The 23,909-nt window shown below is 39.2% G+C and overlaps 1 protein-coding gene across 3 annotated transcripts; it reads left to right on the forward strand.

Annotated features, from left to right (window-relative positions):
- wipf1b (WAS/WASL interacting protein family, member 1b) lies at positions 1-23,796 on the forward strand. Of its 3 annotated transcripts, XM_082556811.1 has the most exons (10): positions 1-176; positions 6,428-6,535; positions 18,083-18,191; positions 19,116-19,245; positions 19,421-19,570; positions 19,667-20,417; positions 21,716-21,816; positions 21,982-22,158; positions 22,668-22,781; positions 23,633-23,796. In XM_082556811.1, the coding sequence occupies exons 3-10, from the start codon at positions 18,129-18,131 to the stop codon at positions 23,683-23,685; spliced, it is 1,539 nt and encodes a 512-aa protein (XP_082412937.1). In that variant the 5' UTR covers positions 1-176; positions 6,428-6,535; positions 18,083-18,128; the 3' UTR covers positions 23,686-23,796. The 3 variants fall into 3 exon arrangements, with proteins under 3 accessions (XP_082412937.1, XP_082412938.1, XP_082412939.1); XM_082556812.1 differs by lacking the exon at positions 6,428-6,535; XM_082556813.1 differs by lacking the exons at positions 1-176; positions 6,428-6,535 and adding an exon at positions 6,301-6,365.
- The last annotated feature ends 113 nt before the right edge of the window (positions 23,797-23,909 follow it).

Below are 23,909 nucleotides of genomic sequence, written 5' to 3' on the forward strand. Positions count from 1 at the left end.
CAACCCACTGTGCACAAGGCTCTGGATGAGGCGAGTGTGGCAGGGCTGTCTGTCTGCCTGCCAGCCCTCTGCAGACTTCAGGATTGGCTGCGTAGCGGTCCTCAACATCAACCATATTGTGTTGACGGTCGATGGAAGATTACATCGGCCGTGGACAGCAATTCGGTCTTGCAGAGGTAAGTTAAGCAAACATTGTCTTAAATTTCGTTGAAGTTTTGCTTTTGTGTAATTGTGTGGAGAAAATAAAAAGCTTCACTTAAGCGGAAACCGTGACAGACGAGTTCGCTGTACAAGCAGAAAGAAGGAGAATTGTCATCTTTCCAAAAGCAGCTGGGAATGATTTGAGCAGAGATGGAAACAACTGTTTATTTCAAGATCAGAAGAGTAGTTTACACGCTTAAAATACGACTTTAAGGCACTTGCGGGGATCTGGCTGGGACTTTGGGCACAGGCCAGGGTTTTTTTCCTTCTTCATTCCACCCACAAATAGTGCTCAGTGTTGGTTTCTGTTAAAACTTCCGATTTTTCATAGATCATGAAGATGTAGCTCGTCTCTCTTACAGTTAAGCTACACATAAGGCATGCGTTTCGTGTTGCGTAATTGTAAAGAGAGCTACAGGCGTGCGGGGACGGGCTGCAATGTTGGGTTTTATTTTCAAAGAGCCTTGTAAAAAGCAGGGGCCACTTGTGGCAACACACACACACACACATACAAAAATGCACTTGACTACAGCTGCACAGAAGAGATATTAGGCTGAAAGCGTATAACGCGAGTTTGTGTGCGTCCACAACCTGTTTGGCAAGCAGTATCTCTGCATGCACTTACACAGACAGATTCATAAACCCGAGCTAGTACTGTAAACGTTTAGTTTATAAGGCTACTTACTTTGAATGGAGGAATGGCGACAACACATTAATCAAATGGGGAACACAGTACTGCTTCCCTTCTCTGCAAGGCCTGGAGAGTCACTTTCACAGTTTAGCAGCCACTTTATCTGACATTTCTTAGCTCCAGTCTGACTTGCATGGCTTTATCAGTAGTTTAAATCAGTTGACTTTTTCTTTCTTTCCACTGTGTAGCTTTTCTTGATATTGTGTAATATCTCACCTGTTACTGTTGTTCAAAAAACTTTACGTTTTGGTGCCTGGGTAGATAACTTTTTTCAGATATGGGGAGTCGGCAAACATGCTGGTATAGTTCGGGACACTTGACACTAAAAGGAACACTTGTAAATTAACCAAGTATACATTTCGTTCTGAATGGTGTGAAATTGACTTGAATTCAGTTTTCCGTACTGAAGCACTACTGAAATGCTATTTGTGCATTTGTCAATATGTAGCCACTTCTTATTTCTTATATCCTCAGTGTATTAATTCACCAAACCTCCTGGTTTGTCCCAGACCTCTCTCACTTTATTTACTTAATTGCATAATGTATTCAGAGCATTAGTGCACCAGTAGCTCCAGGGATGATGATCCAGTGTGATCTGTGCATTTCATCAAAGCAATGTCTAGAAGGACAAAAGAATAGAGTAGGCTGTAAGTATCTTGGATCTTAATGACTCATTTTATTACCCCCCCCCCCCCAAAAAAAAAAAGGTTTTAAATGCCTCTTTTAGAGGGGATGATGTTGTCGTGTTGTTCCTGGAACTATGGCACCTATAGAGATTTGTTTCTTCCATTAGAAAGTTTTGTTAATTTAAGATTATTAGAGATGCTTTTAAACTGAAAGCATTACCATACAAGCACTCATTGAGCTTTGTTCCATCCTCAGTAAGAAGCAGGCTTTATTGCTCATAAGTAGAGCCTCTTGAAATCTGCAGTGAAGTCAAGTATCCTTAACTGGGGAAATGGACTGTATTCTTGAAATTACTTTTAACTGAGGACAGTTTAGAGCACTTTACATTTACCTATGCTGCAAGAGCGCCTGTATCAGCTACTGGGATAATGTTTGGATACATTGTGGGGGCTCAGGGTTAGGATTATGTGTCTTGACCTTTAGTATCTTGCTGAAAGTTACTTGACTGCGTGAGTGAGGATGACTAGAAGTGGTGCTTTTTGGGATCCTGAAACTTGGAAAAAAATCCAATACTTTCACGTCAGTGCCATCACATCTTCTTTGACTTGACCTTTTCAAGCTTTGTCTATTAAGCGGCCTAATAAGGTAGCTGTGTGTAAATATGTGGTGTTCCTGTGTAACCTTATTTTGGACTGAACCTGTTACTTCTCTGGATTACAACCTTCAAAAAGAGCAGCACTGTGTAGAAAGTTTTGTTCTACTTTATGTCCGGGTTTCATTAAAATCGTTTGAGGTTTTGGTCATTGCACAACAGAGGGCAGCCTCGTGAGTGTGCTCATATCGCCCCCGGTTGTATTTCATTCATGTGCCTCGTCACAGAACTAGTATTAGCTCAGAGTTCTTTTCATTCCACAGTGCGCAGTGGGCCGAACCCAGCGTCAGTTAGGAAGCGAGGAGCTTCCACTTCTGTCATCTCCTAAAATAACTCAGAAAAGACATGTTCTAAGAAACATCATACCATTTCCTTCTATGAAGGCTATGATGTGAAAAGAAATGCACCACTGTTCAGATGCATTTGTGTAGCATGTGCGGGTAGTAGTAAAACCAAAAAACTTGTTTTTTGTGCTCTGCTCGGTTTCCTGTGTAAAGCATGTGATTCTGGCACCACTGTGTCCGTCCAGTACTGAAATTCATGACCATGTGCTTCATGTGCCATTAATGTAACCAGCCAAAGCTATAAACAGGCACAGTCACAAATGAAACAATGATTTATGTGGTCAGGAAATGCCAGAGTGGTTAAATTCCAACGCTTGATTAGTATTCCTCCAATTCAATGTCACTATTCATTCTGGTACTCTACGTTTTTCCCAACTGCATATCAATCATGGGATAATTATTTTAACTTAACAGATGTACAAGTTAAAGTGTTTCTTCAAATAAGCATTAGCTGTTGCATATTTTCCGATGTTTTTTTCACACTATTGAAGCATTTAAGTGACACAATTGTGTCATCTCTGTTTAACCTACACTATATGAGTCATATGCGGTCTGATGTGTGATCACAAAGCATCTAAAGTGACTGAGTGGCCTGCAGGCAAGTTCCACTAACACTCATGTGACTGTGACATACAGCAAAGGATGAGTCTCTTCTCTTCTCTTCTCTTCTCTTCTCTTCTCTTCTCTTCTCTTCTCTTCTCTTCTCTTCTCTTCTCTTCTCTTCTCTTCTCTTCTCTTCAGCCTAATGAGTCTAATAACAGTGTTTGATGTTTGCATCTATATTAATACCATATTTGAGGTTGTGTGTTGAGATGCAAAAAAAATCAATAAGCATTTGAACCCCATGACATTCCTTCCTGAACTCTATTGAGAGTCCTGAACTCTATTGAGACTTCCCTGTGTCTACACAGGGAAGTGTGTAATATATAGACTATATAGACAATATAGACTGCAAGCCGTATTATCACATTAATACCACACTTTTTGTGCACTAGGCTGCTGTGTAGTAGATTTATATGCTGCTGCTTTACACCAACACCTGCCTTTATTTTGTCATATTACATTTTTACAACTGAAAAAAAAAAAACCCACTCTGGAACCTATAGACTTATCCATGTTTGTATTGGTGATGCACTGCCAACATATTCCCCTTACATATATAAGTGCTGATACCTCAGCCAACCCACCAACCCTGGGTTGACTTACTGAGTTGTGTTACCATTCAGCCTGACAAAAGAAGTATAAATGAACCTAGATACATGTTTCCAAAGATAAGGAAAATATATCTTGGGTATGTTGAACTTGCTTTATAGTACATGCTTTAGGTGTGGTTGTGATGTCAATGGTAACAAAGAGGAAATACTGAGACACAACTCCGCTCAGACTGTGAATCTGATAGGGCTGAATATGCCCGAGACACAACAAGAGTGCCTGCTGTGGTTGTGAAGACTACAGAGATGGTGTGTAACCTTTTCAAACTCTTATTACAGTATATTACAGCAGCACTTATATATATGTGACACTTAAGTTAATTTAAAATTTGACATGCCACAACAAATACATCAGCATTTCAGGTGGCAATTTTGGAATATGGAGTCATCCACTTGCTGTTACGAGCTAGACAAAAAGATTGATAGCTCTCTCATATCTGTTAGTTTAAGATCAAGCTACAACCAGCACCGACTTAGCTTAGTACGGAGTGGAAACAGGGAAACGGTTATCTTTGCTTTGTCATAACAGAACTCACCCACAAACACCTGACTAATGAAAACGTGTCTGGTATGAAACAGTGCAGACAGCCTCTGTTCTATAGGGAGGTATAAGAACAAAAATGTGACTCTGTTCCTTTAAAGATGCATTTTCCTAGATTATTTTTGAGATTTACTACAGTTGCAGCCCAAACTGCTGATGCTGCAGTGACTAAACACTGCAACATGATGTAATGGGAAAACATCTTAGACATAGTGTTGGTGCATAACAAAAAATAACCCGTGCATTTCCAAAAAAGTCACACACTGAAAGATACTTAATACTTAATCTCTGGATTCAAAGCTTTAAGACTGTTTAATTTTAGCAGGATCTGTGCAGAATGAGTAAAAATACACTAATACACACTGCATGCTAAAGTATTGTAATGTAAATCACCATGCTATTGCTAGGGATGCATTTAAGCAGGGCTAGAAAACATGGAAGGATTTTGCTGTTGATCTCTTAAAGGTTAATGTTCTTGTGTTTCAGAATGTTTCGAGGAGATATAGAGGGATGTTTGTTTTTTGAATGCTTGCTTCATTCTCAGTCATTTATCAGTCCCATCACCTGCAATGACTGTGTTTAAATCTGTGTTTGCTTTGTTTGGGTGAGTGATGATTTAACAGAATAGGCATTTCTTTGATGGATTAGCCAGTTGCAACAGTCTCCGTTAAGGGAAACAGTGGCCTTTTATATGGTTAACTGAGGTAACTACCCAGACGTGTTTTTTCCCCTCACTGGAGACTCGATTCTGGTAAAGAAAAACAGCTGAGTACATGAGAATAAGCCAAGGTGTCTCCTTAAGACGCTGCTCTGTTGCTGTAGTTGGATGGAAAGCGGAGACATGAGGGAGAGTATTGAAGTGCAGCTGACGGTGGCTTGGCAGACCGCCTCTGACTGTGTGGTGAAGCAGGAAGTTTGACACTGAGAGCACAGGAAGCGTCTGCTGTGGAGCTATGCTAACCTTTATGTCCAGCCACATTATGGGCTGGAATCAATCAATTCACTTTCAGTTAAATAACAGCTGCACCTGATATTCTGTCATTAAAAAGCAGGGGAAAATAAATAAATAAATAAATAAATAAATATATATATATATATATATATATATATATAATATCTATTGTGTGTGTGTGTGTATATGTATATGACACAGTCATGTCCCATTCACCACACAGCAGCTGAAGACACCAAATTGTAGCAAAAAAGAAAATGTTTTGGTGTCATCACTAGGCTTCAGTTTGCAGGATGCAAAAAGACTGACAAAGATGTTAATGTTCCTAGCTGGTTCATCTCAGTACTCACTTGACTCTACTGCACTCAGGTGTTGCATACCAAAGAGCTGTTAATTTTATAAAATATATAAAAAATGTCTCTTGATAATAGTGTAACATCTATTTATCAATTAGTGAAATTGGCCATTAAGGCCACCTTTAGAATCTTAGATCTTAAACAGTCGCACAAAATAACACTGCCTTTCTATGTAAAGAAGTATCGAAATCTGGTTGTGCAGGAAGGTCACTGCAACCAAATAGGTCATCACATCTTGTAAACTGAGTGAAGAGCAAGCGAGCGAGGGTGCGCTAATTCCTCTTCTCTGAGGTTTCACCTTTTTTATAGTCGCTGTTTGTATCACACACAGTGTGCAGATGATCTTTACTTGAAAAGAACGTCCTTTAAAACATGAATTGCAATGCTGATGAACTACTGCATTTAACTTTTAAAAGTATAATATATTATAGATACATTACTTCTAAAAACTCTAGAAGGACCTTGTTGTGCTAGATTATATAACAAAAAATAACTTTGCATATTTCTTCTTATTTAGTGAATTTTGCTGCCTCAGTGTACGATTGCATTCTAATGATATTGCTGGACTCCTACCTGGATGAATAACCTCCACAGAGGTCAGATATTTGCTGGATTTCTATTGGCCCAGACTTCTTTTTAAACTCCAGCTCCCCTCCCCCTCCACCAGGTGGGGGAACTGAAAAAAGGAAGTGGTGCACGCTGTATGTATGCTCTGTATGTGTTTAAGAGGGACTTCTCTGAATATGTGATATGCAACTTTAGAGGAAGTGGAATCAAGAAGTCCTACTTGGTAATGAATGTGTGTTGAAGACTTTTAGATGCTACTAATCTTCCGTTTTTTTCCGTTTTCAGCTGTATGTGGCTGCTGTTCGCATTTTGCCTTTTTATGAGGAATGAGCTAAGGTGCTTTTTCTACTGTCTACTGAATATACTGCTGATTCTTCTATGGACACAGATTGAGTAAGTCCATTCACTTCTATGTTCTTTCCACTGTTTTGTGTCACATTAAAAAAAAAAGACTCTAAATCAGCCTGAAGTCTGTTGTTAACCTGGCGGCCCCTTTTTTGGAGTAGTTTAGTTGAAGTTATGAGCTAAAAAATAATTTGTTCCTATGGTGAGGAAGTTTGAGGGCAAAGCCCAGTCTTGGTTAAAGCCAGCTGAGCATCCGTTAGAATTCATTTCCTGGATTCTTTTAGTAATGTGAAAGTACATTGCATTGAGAAACTAGATAAAACAAATACATTAGGTAATGAATGCTGACCTTTTACAACATAACACTCAAAGTTTAGGTTCTTCAAAAGCAATTAGATGGATAAACATAACACATTGACTTCCTGGAGTTGTTAAGCCCACATTAGCAGACTTGCTATATTGTACATGATGATGATCTCACCGGGCCCCATTTAGCTCTAGCTTATTGTGGTCTTTCGCTGTCTTAAGCCTGGTCTTCACCGTAACAGGTGAGTTACTTAGTATGCTGCAGATTCAGCATACTAGATCAATTTCTTTGCCCTGAAAAGGTCTTTATTAGGTTTGGATTTATGTTCAAGAATATCATGTTTAACAAGGATATTAGTTTTGATGCATTTAACTGAATCTGAGCACAAAGAATGTGAAACAGCAGTACAACAACACAGTAGTTCAGCTGGCAATAATTATTAAGGCAATAGCATAACAGAAACACCACCAATATGCAGTCACATGCTTTCAATGCTATTTTCCGGTGTATTTTTTGCCTTAGCCTTATTTTGTTTCAGCTCATTGGGCTGTGACTCAGGAGCCTACATTTGTATTTGCAAACTACAAATGGGCCTTTCTGCTCTTTGAGGATTAATGATCATTGTGAGTTTATATTCACAGTAATCCTCAAAATTCTAGCAAAAGATAGATATGCATGCCTACATCTTAGATTATCATTATTATTATTATTGATTTTTTTGCACCACGTAGCTTGACTGTCAATTCAGTATGTTATACAAGAACATTATATGTAATAATATAATGTTTCTCCTACTTCCCTGTTATATTTTCTAACATATGTTGTTAGAAAGTATCCAACTGTTTTTGAGTTTCATCTTCACTTGTGTGGTCATCTCCTATCTGAGTCTTTTGTGCATGATCTGTTTTTAAATGACATGCTGCTGCCCAAACAGTGTCTCTGGAGTCTATATAGCCTTGAGGTGACTGTTGTAATTTGGAACTATATAATTAAATATAAACTGAAACATAATAACTACATGTCCAGTTACTTTGAAAGCCCTTGCAATCTGGCTGTTGTGTTAAAAGAGGTCTTTGAATAACCAACTCTGTGGGTAGTTATAGAATGTACCATCAATTTAAAAAACATAATTTTTTTTATTTAAAAGGACTGTATTGAATCATCCTTCAGCCTGCTTCAGAAAAAACACACATGATGAATCGTAAAACAAAATCTTTGAATGGTAGCCAAAGTCAAGGTAAATACATTGTCTTTTTTGTAGGAAGTGGTGTAGGTATGGAGGAAAACCAGAAAAAATGGTAAAAGTGGTTAGAAATCACATCACGTCGCCGAGTGGTTTCATATGCCTGTCCAGTCTATATTTGTCTTATGTGAATTTTGTGCAATAACCTTTTTTTCCTTTTCTGCTTAAATGTTGTCTGTCCATATTTCAATGCACGTCAGGGGAAAAACACAAATCCACAATACTTACAATAACGTTTTTTGAAGAAAAACTTAGGTGTTTTTTTTGTTGTTGTTGGAGGAAGACACATTCCCATCACAAACTATTTTCAGCTTTTAATTCTATTTTGGAGAAATGTTTGAGAGGTAAAATTACCCTGCTGAGTCGAAGACTAAAACAGCAGCAATGGAACCACATCTGTCAACATTCAGCTGGTGTGTGTGTCAGCGGGTGTGTGTATGTGAACACACCACAGGATGTTAGCTTAGCCACTCAGCACTGTTTCTGCTTAGTGTCAGACACATTTATTACTACCCTGGGCTTCTTGTAAAGTGTATAATATTACAGTTTTCCTGCAGCTCATGTTTAAAATCACCTCACATTCGGATCCTTTTGGAATTGGCATCAAATTTTTTGTTCGATTTCCAATGCATGAAAATGTTAAAATAGTAATTTGTAGTTATAGAGTTAAAATTTTTGAAATACACAAAATGTGTCTGATTTGTCTTATCGTTTATGGTAACTTAACACTCACTACTGAACCTGTTTGCAGCTTGGGTGGAGTTGAATGAAAAGTGATTGCAGGCTTCCCCTTAATGATAAGCCCGCTTCCACCCAACATGACCCCTTTGAAATTATTACACATGCTTATACTGACAAACAGCTTTTTAAAAAATAGTTTATACACAGTCTTCCACATTTCTTTACTTCCATATGAATGTAGAATCAATCTTTGGAAAAGTTACTATTTTGGCCATTCATCTGCACGTAATCAAAATGTTGAAGTCAGTTTGAGATAAAATCAGCTTTTATTTATTTATTTATTTTTTGCCTGTCCCTGTGTGGGATTGTCAATATTTGTCAATGCCATTTCCATAGAGAAGCACTGTCCACCCTCCCACCCTGCAAGCATAGTGCATGGCACAAACGCAAAAAACACAACAGCTCTTATCAACATTACAGATGGAGAGAAACGCACACTGGTGAGTTCATTTCCCACGTGCAGGAAAAGAATAACAAACAATGTATGTAATAACAGTAAGGGAGCCTTGTTCACATACAGTGATGAATGACTTTTGGCTCACGGTAACGGTGAATACAAGTGGATGGATACCAGAATACCAGCTATATTATCAAGTCATTAAATGGTCCTTGTTTCTTCTTTACTTGTTTCTTTTTGTCTTTGTGCTAACCTGTTTGTTCTTGTATACGTGTAAAACCGAAGTGCAATTTGTGGAAAGAAAAAAATAACAAAAGGGGGGCGGATTCCTGCTCTAATTCACGAACCACAGCGTTCCTGTATGCTCTGAAGCCTGATAGTGTTTGTTACTGCTGTGCATCTAACATTTGTGAACTTTAAATAATCAAGTTTAGAGCTTGAAAATAAAATCACAGCATTTACAATATTGTGATGTATTTTTTTAATTAATCATTATGCACAATATTCTAAATGCCATATATTTCTTTTCAGACATTCACCATCGCATGCAATAATGTAAATGCTTTAAGATGCCAGAATTAAATTTCCCTTCCACTTAGCTAATTCCACTTAGCTATTTGGCTAGTTGTGCCATTTAACTTTAACAGTGAATATGAAATAATGTCAAAATACAGGAGTGCAAATTTCTAAGCTCCATAAGAAAACGCTCAGCTTTGATGATGGACTTTCTGGCTTTCATGTGGAGCATGTCATGTCACCCCTCTTTTATCCAGAAAGGGACAGAGGTGATTCTGTTCGATTAACTGAGAACAGTAGTAGACTTCTGAAGTCTAAAAGTTAATGTGTTAATGTATGTGAATTCACTCTATAATGTTATTTTTACAGTACCAGGCTTTAACTGTGAATGATGCAGTGAATCAGTCAGATTAGGGTTATTCTTGCCACACAGAAGTGTGGCTGCTCCTTTGTATCTGCACATCATAGCTCCATCGCTTATGAAGCCAACAACCTGTGCACGTTAACGTTTTTTCAGAGACACCCTTTAGAACAAGAGTTTTCAACTTTGGGATATCACAAACAGCAACCCCGAGGTATAACGGCTATTTAACAAGTTGTAAAGAAAAGCTGCAGATCTGATCTTTGTAGAGAATTATTGCTGATCAGGCACATTTTAGACTCAGCAGCCTCTTTGATCAGAAATATTTTTTAGAATTTTTGTGACGTTCCTATGAAATTTGACACTCTGAATCCTTTTAATTTCTCTTTTCATTAGATAGCTTTCTTGTTGAAATGGCAACACTATTATGGCGGTATAATAAAAAGTCCAAATGGTATGGGAGTTAGATGGTCCTGTATATGCAGTGCCATCTCTTCTGTTTACAGACCACAAGCACTCAAAGTCAATTTCTAATTGTATTGTGGTTTGCGACATAGACTATTTGAAGATATAGTGCTAAAAATCAGAGGGTTTGTGGGGGTTGTATTCCTACGAGCCGTAATACATATTTTTGCAAAGGCTGTAGCATGTAGACTGGGGGGTCTGCCCATCCATTTTCACAAAACAGACAGAGATACAATCCCTCTGCTTTCTCTCTTTATGAATAGACACTTCTCGCTAAATTCAAAGAGGTTAGATGTGTGAGCATGTATGTCAGTTTGTATGTGCATGCACGTGTGCACAAGTGTGTATGCACGTGAGTCATGTGTGTTGGTTCAGTGCAAAGATGCCAAGATGAAAGTATAATGGGGCCGATTAAATTTAATGTGTTAGTGGGAAAACACTTTGACTGGCATTCGGTTACCGATAACTCATTGCAGCAAGCCCAGCCAGTGGTGCTTTGGGGACACATAGACGTGACTTAATAAGCTACCAAAATGTGATGTTTCCATTTTAGGGAGCCTTCAGTCGGTAAAATGCATCAAGTTAGCGAGTCACCAAGCAATGAAATGTGGAGATCTTAACAAAAGAACAAACTTTGTTCTTCTTCAGGGTAGCAGTCACAAAGTCTGTGCTTTGTAATATGAATTTGTGTATGTATGATTTTACTTAAGCAGTAAATCTAATGAGGATGTGGAGCACAGGGGGTTCAGTGGCGGGATGAAGAAGCCTTTTTATGACCATTTGTAAACTGAAGCATATGTTAGAGGTTGAGTCTGTGTTTTCATGGAGTCTCTTCAAAGTCCCTCAAATCTTCCTCCCTGCTTCTCCCTTCTTGCTCCTCTCTGTTTGTCAAAGGAACCATTGTGAAGTGCTTTGCTAATATTAGGCTATGTGTGAATAAGAGAGAGGGAGAGAAGTTTTGAAGCGCATTTTACCATTTCATCACACAAGCCTGTTTCCTTTGGGGAAGTTGATGTCTTTCTGCAGTTAGTCAGAGCTGTTTCAGCATTATTTAAAAATGCAGCTAGCACACAGCTCATAATGCAAATTAATTCTTGTTTTGTTGTTGTCACCTTAAATAACTTACATGCTCACTTTCAACTATATAAAACCAGAAAGGTGGTTTTAACCACAGCTTCACTCCCTTGCCAACACACGAGAGTGGATGGATTGTGCATTGAACACAATGACCAGTTGTCAGCAGTGAATGCACCCAACAATTAACTGCACTCTTCAGATATTGCACCAACTGACATCACACGAACTGTGTACTAGGGAACTGGCAGGTGGAAAATCATTCAACTATGTCGGAAATTTGCATTCTCAAATGCATTCTGTCAGGTATTCAGGGCTCAATGCATGTGTGAAAAATGTCTTTGGTAATCCTGACGCTCACTTACCAGTCTTCTATCTGCAGTTGTATCAGTGTAATTTCATCACTGGGAGAGGAAATGAGTTGATGCAGCAGTCTTGGTATTTGGCAACTTAGCCATATTTGGAGAAAATTTACTACAGATAAAAGCAAGATCAGACATCCCTTGGTTGTTAGTCCTTTACTGATTACCAGGATATCATGAATTAACCTCTTGCTAGTAATCTAATCCTTGCGCTGTCTACTGTGATTTCAATGTTATTTTTTTTCTTTATGTAGCATCAAATCACAACAGCAGTCACCTCAATTGTAAAGCAAAGACCCTACAATAATACACAGAAAAGGAATGCCTTAAAATAGCATTCTTTGTAATGTCTTTGAGGGGAATTAGGGGACTTCTCTAGCTTCAAAAATAAATCTGTTGTATAAAAGTCTATAGACCAATAGGCTTAGGGGCTCACTCATGAGTTTCAAATCTTTTTGAATACTGCATAATGTTTATTGTATGATTGCAGGTTGTATGAGCATAAAATCACACAGTTTACCAGACATTTAATTTCAGTTTCTTGAGTTTTTCAGTCTCATCCAACCCTCATCACAGCCAAACGCCAAGATGGATGAGGCTTCACAGCAGGACTTCACTAAGCACTAGTAGAAATCACAGTTGTGTCTCTCTCATACAATGTCTGGTGGTAACTCAAAAAATGAATTGAATTTAATAATTCTGTGGGGTTGGCTTGGGCCAGCTTCATCTTATCAAGACAACTTGGACAATTCTATGTTTCAAAATTTATGGGAGCAGTTTGTTCAAGCATGCCTGTGCCCCAGTGCACAAATCAAGGTCCCTAAAGGCATGGGCTGGGTGCCTTTAGAGACCTTGATTGTGGAAGAACTTCATTGGGTCGCACAGAGTGCTGACCTCTACCGCACCGTACACCTTTGGGACACATTAGATTGCAAGTCAGGCCCTGTTCTACAACATCATTATCTGTCCTCAAAATGCTTGGGAATTCTGGATGAATGAGTAAAAATTCCCACACACATACTCCAAAATTTTGCTGAAAGCCTACCCGGAAGAGTAACGGCCTTTATAACTGCAAAAGTTACTCCACCTATTTAAAGTGGATTGTCCTAAAAGGTTGTGTAGAAGTGTAGGTGGCTTCGTACCTTTTGTCTATGTATAATTTCTATGATTATCATCTACTTGTACCACAGTAGAAAGCGCAAGGATAAATTATATTGCAAGTATCAGGATATAATGCTTGTCTTCAAAGCCAAATACATTGCTACTGTAAGAGGAAAACTCGTTTAAAACAAATATATATGTCATTAACTAACACGTTAGTTTTTCCTGTGTATCAGTGTTGACAGAGCTACTCTGTGATCACAGAGGTTAGGTAAGCTCGGGCACAGTAGGCAAGAGGTCTTTCACAATCTTCAAAAACACCCCACACGAACTGATACATTATATTTCCAAATAAATGTTATACACTGAATTTTTCAACTCTGTAGTTTTTAAAACAGAAATATTTAGGAATTGGTGAACATCTTTGTGCACCAACACACAATTTTCTTCTAAATCCTCTCTTTACTCTTCACCGAATCTGTATTCTTATTACTGCTAAATATGACTAAAGAATGTATGAAAGGAATTGCAAATGAGAAGTTTCCAATTTCTGAGTGACTTAATTACTTGAGGTGGTGTGATATACCAGCCCTGACACTGATGCATGTTTACGGTACATGCTGTCCTCTTTAGACTCTGTTCTCACTCAGTGTTTTATCGTTTGTTTCTGCAGCATTTACAGGCTTTTTCTTGCTCTACATTGAGAAATAACTGCCTAATGTTTCAACTTCTTACTAATAATCATGTTGAATATTATTGTTATTGTTTTTTTGCTATAAACATGTTCTTTTGTCCCTGTAACAGATATACAGTTGTTATAATGGAAGTAAATTTGTATGACATTTGCTGTATCCCTATAACAACCCCAGTACGAGATGGGGATCATTTTTGAAGACCCATGTATGCCTTAAAATAAGATTTGTGTTGCTAGCTTTAGGAAGCAGACAAAATCTAAACTTCACTTTTCGCTGTTTTGAGACACTGAGAGCGACAAAGGACGCAGGAACCAGTGAGACTGGGCGATAGGGAAAGGGCATTGAGTGAAACTGTCCGAGACTGAGAAAAGAAGGCTGATAGTTCATGCAAGGGTGAACATGAAGGCACAAAAAAGGAGGAACATGGGGGTTATACACACATGCAGGGTGTGTGTGTGGAGTTGGGGTGTGGTTTGGCGATTCACAGTTGAGAGAAAGAAAATGAGGTAGGAGAATATCAAAATGATGCGTGGCTGCGATGTAGAGGCATCGGATGGCAACCGGATGGCTGCGGTTCTTGAGGCGCATCGTGACTTCCTGTTTGTCAGCAGCATACAGGAAGTAAGAGGCCCCTTGAGGATGGTCTTTTTTTATGCGTGCAAATAAAAATGAAGTGAGAACGTGAGGTGTGTATTTTTGTGAGATGAAACAGTTGATATGGATAAATACAAGTGAAAGTTAGTCAATAAGGTTAAATGCCTTTTGCCTACTGTACGTGGCCTCGCCTAACCTCTGTGATTAGAGTAGTTATGTTGACACTGGTAAACAGACAAACCAATGAGTTTGTTTGTTATTTGCATTCAGACTAGTTTGCCATTGTGATAGCAATGGATTAGGCTTAGAAAATAAATATTATATTATTTATATATTCATCTTTGGAGTAAATCAGTAATCACAACCCTGCCTTGATTGCTTCGTGGCTTTTTTTACATCAACCTTTTTTATCAAACAGGTAATTTAAACTATCCACTCAGATATCGACTCAGAAGTCTTGTTCATTTTCAGTTTATTTGGGGAAGTGTCAAATGTGAGTGACGCACTGGGTTTCTGACACCTTCCTGACATCATTTTCTCTGGTAGTAAACAAGTCTTACTCTTTACTGGAATCTTAGTCCTTTTCTCATAGGGTGAAATGTGACTGGTGACATGGCCACTTGCATTGGTGTAGTGTTCTGGATACATTGCATTACAGACAGGGATTGCATTTATTTGCCTCATCGATGAGAGTTTACATTCAAGAGATCCAATTGAAAAGAACTTTTAAACTTAAGCACGTAATGATGGAGATCCAGCTCATTATTTTTGTTTTTCTTTGCCATCCTTATGACACAGTTACTGTTATACAAACAGACAACTGTACTGAACATTTCTATCTGACTTAACTCTTGAAATGCAGGTAAACCAGTATACTTGCATAACTACACGTCAGCGGTCACATAAAATAATCTTAGATTCAGTTAGATACATTGGTATCTTGTGATAGGTTAAGAAAAACTGAATCTCTCCCTCGTGAAAAACAACGCATAGTGGATGCTTGAAGCAAATGAGTTTAGCAAGTTCATAGTTCTGCCTGATGTTAGAACAGAAAGCTGCCGCTGCACAGCTTCATGGACATGAGAATCAGTGGTCTGCAGCTGTTTCTACATCAGCCATGTTCAGTTTGTCCTTAAGCTGCATGCATTCACTATTCACGTACTGTTTTTCTTTCCCCTATTTTCTTCTCAGTGGAAAAGAGCAATGGTAATGAGAATAATAGCAGCTAATACATTATCACAGTCACAGGATGGTGTGTTAATCATCAGTATTTTATTATAAGCATTATAAACTCTTGGACTTCCCATTGGCATTTACACAGAATGAGCCCTTGTAACATTGTCTTCTGGCTTTGTAAAAATAAACTCTTTATATAGATTTACAACACTTTTTGAAGCTGTGGTTACAGGAACTGAACACTCAAGTTCCTTAGTGATGAAACTTTTACTGTCAGTTTGCCGTTGTATGTGAGATCGATATCAACTGATTTGTTGTTATGACCTGCTACTCCTCATATTTCTGGAAAAAAATATTTCCTTCTCGAGCGATCTTGTCTCCGTCGTTTACTTTCAGTTCCTCCAAGAATTCAACATAGCATAAATACATGACATTATAGTGCAAAGGGTGATACATTTTCCAGTCAGAACCACTTTTATTAGTAATGTTTAGTTAAAAAAAGACTCGACTAAAGAGGAAGTCATATCATAGAGAGCCTTTGCTGCTGTCTTTGCAGTTGCTGGACTCCCCCACTGATTTGTACAGCAGGCTAAAACCCAAGTGGAGCTCAGATGTAGTGAACGAGCACCACCACGATAAATGATTGTGATATTGTGCGATCCCTGCCAGTCAAACAAAGTAACCTACAGTTTTTGTTTTTTTGTTTTTTTTGTATTCTGCATATTTTCAGACTTCTCACCAAATTTAAGGAAATGAAAGTAACTTTCTTTAGCCACTGTTTTTTGTGTGCAAAATATATAGACGCATGCACTTCAGTGCAGTCAGCTCATAGTATCTACTGTACTTGTCATTAAATAAACTACAGCTTAAAATACTTTAAAAAGGATTTCCTTGTGGTATTTTTCTAAACAGTTATTAGCATCCATATGTAGTCCTATCAATCCCTGCTAGTCTGTGAATGACAGAGATTTTGCTAGAGAAATGATCATCAGAGTGTGCTTTTGCTGTCTGGCACGAACATAATGAGAACTGTTACTTCCACACCAACATTTTGTAGTTAAACCTTTTGGTTTGTAGAAACTAGTTGAGGAAGTCAGAGAGTAACTCACAGCACAATACTATCACATCAAAGCTATGTATAATGTTGCGTTCCTGTGATATTTGAAACACGAAACAGTTATCTGTAATCTACACACATAAGCCACACTATTAGGTACACCTCGCTACGTATTATATAGTTGTGGCAAATTTGTCAGATGCACATCCAAGATGCAAATCTTCTGTTCCACAACATCCCAAAGGTGCACTGTTGGATTGAAATCTGATGACTGTGAAATACATTTGAATACAGTGAACTCACTGCCATATTCAAGCAGCCAGTCTGAGATGATTTGAAATGTGTCATCCTGCTGGACGCAGCCATCAGTGGCTGGATGGACAATAGCAGGTTGGCTGTGAAGTTTAAACAATGCTCAGTTGGTACTAAGGCTCTAAATGTGTACCACCAACCTGAACCACTGGCCAGATTGGATCCATGCTTTCATGTTGGTGAAATTCTGACTCTACCATTTGAATGTCATGGCAGAAATTAAGACTCATCAGACTAGGTAACTTGTTTCCGATATTCATTCATGCAATTTCGATGAATTCGTATGAATCCTCAGTTTCCTTTTTTTAGCTGACCTGAGTGGCAACAGGCGTGGCCTTCTAGCCCATGTGCTTCAAGGCTTGCTGTTAATTTAAAGATCCTCTTCTGCTTAACTTGGTTTGTAAAGAGTTCTTATTTGAGTTACTGTTGCCCTTGCATCAGCTCAAAGCAGTCTGGCCCTGGCATCAAGAAGGCATTTTCTCCCAGAGGACTGCTGCTCACTGGAAACTTTCTCTTTAGGACCATTCTCTATAAACTCTAGAGACGGTTGTATGGGAAAGTCATAGTAGTTCATAGGTTTCTGAAATACTCAGACCAACCGGTCTGGGACCAACTGCCATGCCAAATTCAAAGTCACTTAAATCACCTTTATCACTCAATCAGATGCTTCATTTGAACTTCAGCTGGTCATCTGTTTCATGTCTACATGCCTTAATGCTTCGAGTTGCTGCCATGTGATTGGCTGATTAGATTTTTATGTTAATGGGCAGTTGAACACGTGTACCTAACAAACTGGCGAGTAAGTGTATCACAAAAACCGTGTAACTGAAGGAGGAAAAAAATGTCCCTAAAAAGGCAAAAAGCAATGGCAATCACTACATTGTGATGTCAGCAGCATACAGCATTTTTGTCACTATTTTTGTGATTCAGTTTTGTTTGCCGTCTGCCATTTTTTTACTGTCTCTACCATCCTGTGGTGGAGTCATGAATAATATAGTCATCAGAAAAGCCTTTAATTGATAAACAAATTGTAAGAGGAAACACAAATGTACTGCAGTGCAAGCATCCTGCCTCATCCCTAATGGGACACTGGGATGCTTTAAAAATGCAGTCTGCTGCTTAAGAGGTCCAAACATAATTCAACATCAGCTTGTTTTCCCTGTTTTTCAAGAATGTCTGTGATCTGTATTCCAGGGTGCGGCATCCAGTGCAGATAGAGTAAAACAGAGGAAAGCAGAAGATGCCAGGACCACCTCCACCACCGCCACCTCCAGCAGCTCCCCCTCCTCCTACTTTTGCTCTTGTGAGTTTTTGTTTTCATTTATCTAAATCAAGCCAGATCTGTTGCTCTGTTCTACTGAGCTAGAGACATCTTGTGGCCATATAATGTCATAACAAATCTTTTTTTTTTTTTGTTATTTTTCATTCATAGTTTCATCTACATGGCCTGTCACTTTAAAGTTGAAGTAATTTAAGAAATGACAGTTTTCTCTTTCTTTCACTGACTGTTTATCCATCTCTCTATAAAATGCTATAAAGTAATGTAGTGTTGAAAAGCTTGCTCTAGAAATCTAAAAGCTTACAATTGACTAGGTACCCTGCCAAAAATGAAAGAAATGTCAACATTTTAATCACATCCTCAATGTAATAGATTGACCTTACCTCTTTGAGCATTTAATAGCAACAGCATCTTCACCGTTTCACACTGAAGAATATGTGTTGGAGCTTTTTTTTTATTATTTCAAAAGGAAAATGCTATTTAATTTCCAGAAATTAGTCTTTTGTGACAGACGAAAAGACCACCCACTTTGAGGCATTTGACTGGTTGAAGGCATGGCAGATAGCAATCAGCAGTGATGCGACCAGCAGAAAAAGGGCAGTGTAATTTCTGCCAAGAATTTGAAGGGAAAAGAAAGCTTAAATATGTATTGAACACTGGGTAATAATGAACAGTATCATCCTTTGCTGAGTTGCGTTGTCCAGTAATATCTGAAAAAGAAGTGCAGGCATGTTCAAAACAACAATATTAATGTTAGATGTATTATAAATCCCTTAATCAAAAATATATCAAAATAACTTGTAACCTTGATTTTAACCACTAACATTTTGCTTTAATGTTAATTTAATGACATCTTTTTCCAATTAAGCATAACTAATTACAATTACATGTATTTCTCAATTTGCTAGTGGCTTCCCAAGGCTGACAGTGTTTGTGTGTCTTTTTCAGGCCAACACAGAAAAACCAAATCTAAGCCGTTCAGAGCAGCATGGAAGGAGTGCTCTTTTGTCTGATATTGGTAAAGGAGCCAGACTAAAGAAAACTGTTACAAATGACCGCAGTGCACCCGTATTTGACAGTAAGTCGATGTCATTTCAGTGACTATTTCAGTTATGATTGCAAAGGAGAAATAATGGGAGTTAGTCATATTAACTTAGTCACAAGTAATGAGGAAATAATATGATTCAGTAATGAATGTCCTCCACATGTCGCAAGAATGATTAACTCAATATTTGTTTGTTTTTTTCTATCAGAACCCAAAGGAGGAGGAGGAGGTGGGGGAGGAGGAGGAGGAGGCGGGGGAGGAGGAGGAGGATGTGGTGGTGGGGCTCCTGCTGGCTTAGGAGGCCTGTTTGCGGGTGGGATGCCAAAACTGAGATCTGCAGCGAACAGAGACTCCAATGGTAAAAAAAAAAAAAAAAAGATACAAAACAATGACAAACAACAAAGAAAATTTTGTGCAATCTCGTAGTTTATTTTTCCGTTTTGTTCTCTGTCAGACTCGGGACCCAGCCGAGGACCCATTCTCCCACCTGGAGGCCGATCCGGTGGCCCAAGCCCTTTTGGTGGTGGTGGCCCAAGCCCTTTTGGTGGTGGTGGAAGCCCTAGCGGCGGACCACCTAGACTTCCAGGAACCCCTGCTGGTGGCCGTAGCAGTGCCCCTGATCTTCCCAAGGGCCGCCCAGGTTTTCCATCCAGGCAAGACTCTCCAGGAGGTGCTCCTCCTCCCGTACCCAACACACCTCGACCTGCTCAGTCCTTCCCATCTCGTGGGGGCCCACCTCCACCATCACTCCCCACAGGACCAAGGCCGGGCCATGGATCTCCATCTGGACCACCAAGCATTCCATCAGGGAGGCACGGCCCTCTTCCTCCGCCACCAGGAGGTTCCACACCAGGCCCTCGAACAAGCTTCTCCTCGCCTCCTCCACCTTCAAATAGCAGCAGACCTCCCTTACCACCTGCTCCAGGAGGGAGGCCCCCACTTCCTGATGATCGACCGCCACCACCACCTGCCCCTGGAGGACACCGGCCATCCATACCACGTGACATGCCGCCACCTCCTCCTCCTTCAGTCAACTCCAAACCTTCTCCGTCTGTTGCTTCTTCCTCACCTTCGCGTCCCACACCCGGTGGGGGTGCACCTCCTCTTCCACCAGGACGTCCAGGGCCTCCTTCCTTACCTCCCACCCCAGTAGGAGGTGATGACCCCTCACCTCGTCTACCCCAAAGAAACAGCTCGCTCAACAGGTACTGACAAAGTTTTATCTGATATGCCACCTGAAATCTGTTAAATCTTAATGGATGACTGCAAGAAATAAGAAATGCAGCGGTGCATTTCTTATCAGACAATGTGAGCATGGTATCTACTTTGGTCGACATATCAGAGTTTGCATAGATTCAAATCTAATAGCTGTTCTATGATGCTGCAGTTCACACTTCATGCAAAGGAACCAGTACCTTCCTTAAAAAGGCCACTCGCAGTTTGAAAACTTAAGTTGAATGTTGATAAAATCTTTTTTTTTTCTCGAATTTAATTTGGCTTTAAACTAAGAGGTTTCCTAGTCTAGTCACAGTCTAAAACATACATACCACTAAGCACTTACTCTAGCTTTGGAAGGTTCCTGTTGCTACTGAGGTGGGAAACCTACTGTTAAATTAGGTGTTTGCTTTGCTATTAAGCAGTAGGTAATCGTCCCAAACCACAAAATAAATGACAAACAGATAAAGCAAAATTAAGTACACAATAAAACAGCAAACTTGCAAATTGCAAGGAAAAATAAAAATAAAGCTAAACTACCTGTCCACACCAAAAAACACAAAATAATGTGTGTATCTATAAAAAAGTTAAGTCTACCCCACTCCTCAGCTTTCAGGATGATCTCATATCGTCGTGTTGGTGTTTTTGCTGGAACAACATAGTAAATGTTGCTCCAGGATCAACATTGCAAGTGACCAATCACATTGTTGTGACGTTATTCTTTGGCGCGCCAAGCCATTCGTGCATTTATGAAATTCCAATGTTGCAAGGACAATATCAATTCTGCTTAGTGTTTATTAAAGGGTTAGGGTTAGGTAAAAGTATGATGTCACAATATTCTGATTGGTCACTTGCAATGTTGATGCTGGAACAACATTTACTATGTTGATCTGGGAACAACACCAACATGACAATATGAGATTGTGCCAGGTTTCATCTCTTAGCTAAACTCCACCTGGTGTCTGCTTACAACATTGGCTGATTTAACAGATGGCATTCAAACATTGCTAACTGTGGAGAACAGAAGGAGAGGTGCACACAGCAACATCCAAGTTTGTTTAACTAAAATGGCAAAAGTGACTGGGGTGCAAATCTGAAAGAAGAGCGATTAGTGCTTGATGCTCTATGAAGTTAAATCTGTATGTCGTATTTCAGATATGCAGTTTAATCCTCAAGGTTTTAAAGTAGTGTGCACAATGATTTATATTTCCTAAGGGATGTGTGCTTAAAAAATAGGGATACTTTAAAAAGGATTAACATAGATTAATATTACATTTATCTTCGCCAGCCATAGTCCAGCACCACCACCTACCCGGTCAGGACCTCTCCCTCCTCCTCCAAATGAGAGACCACCAGCTCTTGGAAGGAACCAGTCATCAGTACGCTCGGGTAAAAAAGAGCTCACCTGTTAATTGAACTATGAATTACTGCAGCATTCTAATTTTATATTAGACATATTTATGATATAGCATGCCCATTAACATCAAAAGTTACTGGATTTTATGCCACTTTGGATCATTTAACATCCTATTGTTTTTTTCTCCCGCTCCAAAGGCCCTCTACCTCCTCCACCTCCTGCAGGTCGACCTATGGGACGGCCAGGCCCAGAGCCCCCTCGTGGTGGACCCGGAGGCAGGCCTCCCCTTCCTCCTGACAGGCCGGGAACAGGAGGTGGGTTTCCTCCACCACCACCCATGGGGAATGGTTTCCAAAACCACAACCAAATACAAGGTGAGAAAAACCTTTAATATGTCATTAAGGTTTATTTGAGTAGTCTATAAAATAATTTTGCTACTTTATGGCAAGACGATGCAAAAATAAAGAGGAAAATAGCACTGAAGTATGTCGAGTCTGTTTAAGGAACAACAATAAAATCCTAAAACCAGCACGTAAGCCCATGTGTACCAGTGGTTACTTTCCAAACAGAAGAGGCTAACTCTGACTTCTAAAGGACTTTTTCAGACGATATCCTTCAGCACTGTTTTTAAGACGTAAAGTCTGTTATGTTCAGTTATGGCAAAAGAACTCACTCACCTCCGCTGCAGTTGTTTTTACTCCTTTAACCAAAGTAGTAAGATTGTAAAACGAGTTTACAGGGATCCATTTTTTAAAATTACATTTTTAGTCATGTTTCATCCAATTCTAAACAAATACAATATCCTTTATACATATACTGTCATAAAGCTAAGTCATTCTCCTGGAGAAATTAACACTGACACCTTCATTCTTTCCATTAATAGATGAGTGGGAGGGTCGGTTCAATTTTCACCCAGTGTCAGACCTTCCTCCACCTGAGCCCTATGTGCACTCCCAGAAGACCTACCCCAGTAAGCTTGGCAAAAATGAAAGCAAAGGTGAGTTCTGCATGTTATCTGCACTCAGCATCGTTAGATGATCTTCATGCAGTTTTCAGTTTGCTTAGTAACCTGTTAAAGACACTGACAGACCAGTGCATAACATTACATATTTTAACATTACTTTGGACATGAGCCACTTGATCCACAGTCCTTTACAGCACAAAAAACATCAGAAAAAAGGAAAGAATACAAAACAGGAAAAAGTGATGCTGATTATAACATTACAAATTAACGATATATTATTGATTTAATATATTCAATATGAGATTCTAATCAAAGCAAAGTAGTTTATCAGCATTCCTTTATGGTTTGTAAATTACTTCTGATGAACTGACATCTGACATTGTAGCTCCTCATTTCAGCCCAGGCCACGTTCTGGTACCAGTCCTAATTGTGTTGTCTGTGGCCTATTACTACTAGCCTCAACATTAATTTATCTCTCTTATAATCGTCTGCAGTACTTTTCCGACATTTGACAATAACTCCCATTTAACTCCCAACATCAAAGTTTGCTGTCCCTCCCAGTTCATTACTTTGCTTTTGTAATCTTCTTTTCAACAATCAATCAATGTCCCAACTGTAAAACGTCACAACATTCAGTTTAGTTCTGTTAAGTCTTTCTGGCTATAATCAGACTACCTTACAATATTTAAGCATTTGTGCACCATTAAATTAAAAATATTGAACTCACTAAAGATTTTGGCTGATATTTACATTATATTAGTCCAAACTTCCAAACAAGTGGGAAAACTGTTGATCTGGCTTGTCAGACACTGCCATCTGGTGGAGGAAAACATGCTCTGTTACTAAAGAAAGCACTAACTTTGTGTGTCTTTGATTCTTTGCAGGTTCTGGTAAAAAGGAAAGAGGAGCACCTCCTCTTCCTCCTATACCCAGGTGAAGATAAGATGGAAGCTATCGCAACACTTGGAACTACCCCCTTTGTCTACCTGCCCTATTTGTCTTTTTTGTTGCGCTCATTGTGCTTTGACCTGCAGCATGTAGTTCAAGTAAGAACTGCAACATGTAAGATGGACCTGAAATACAGTTGTCCAAAAAAAGGACAAACTCACAATGTGGAGTTTACATCATGTGCCTCTGTAACAGCAGAATGACACATTAAAT

Source organism: Aulonocara stuartgranti, assembly GCF_965226115.1.
Source record: "Aulonocara stuartgranti genome assembly, chromosome: 13".
NCBI classification, from domain to species: domain Eukaryota; kingdom Metazoa; phylum Chordata; class Actinopteri; order Cichliformes; family Cichlidae; genus Aulonocara; species Aulonocara stuartgranti.

What these genes read in the sequence shown, in the direction of transcription:
- wipf1b (XM_082556811.1), top strand. Translation starts at nt 18,129, where the DNA reads ATGCCAGGACCACCTCCACCACCGCCACCTCCAGCAGCTCCCCCTCCT. An exon ending in CAGTGCACCCGTATTTGACA is followed by an intron (nt 19,246 to 19,420) that starts GTAAGTCGATGT and finishes TTTTTCTATCAG; the next exon opens with AACCCAAAGGAGGAGGAGGA. An exon ending in AGCGAACAGAGACTCCAATG is followed by an intron (nt 19,571 to 19,666) that starts GTAAAAAAAAAA and finishes GTTCTCTGTCAG; the next exon opens with ACTCGGGACCCAGCCGAGGA.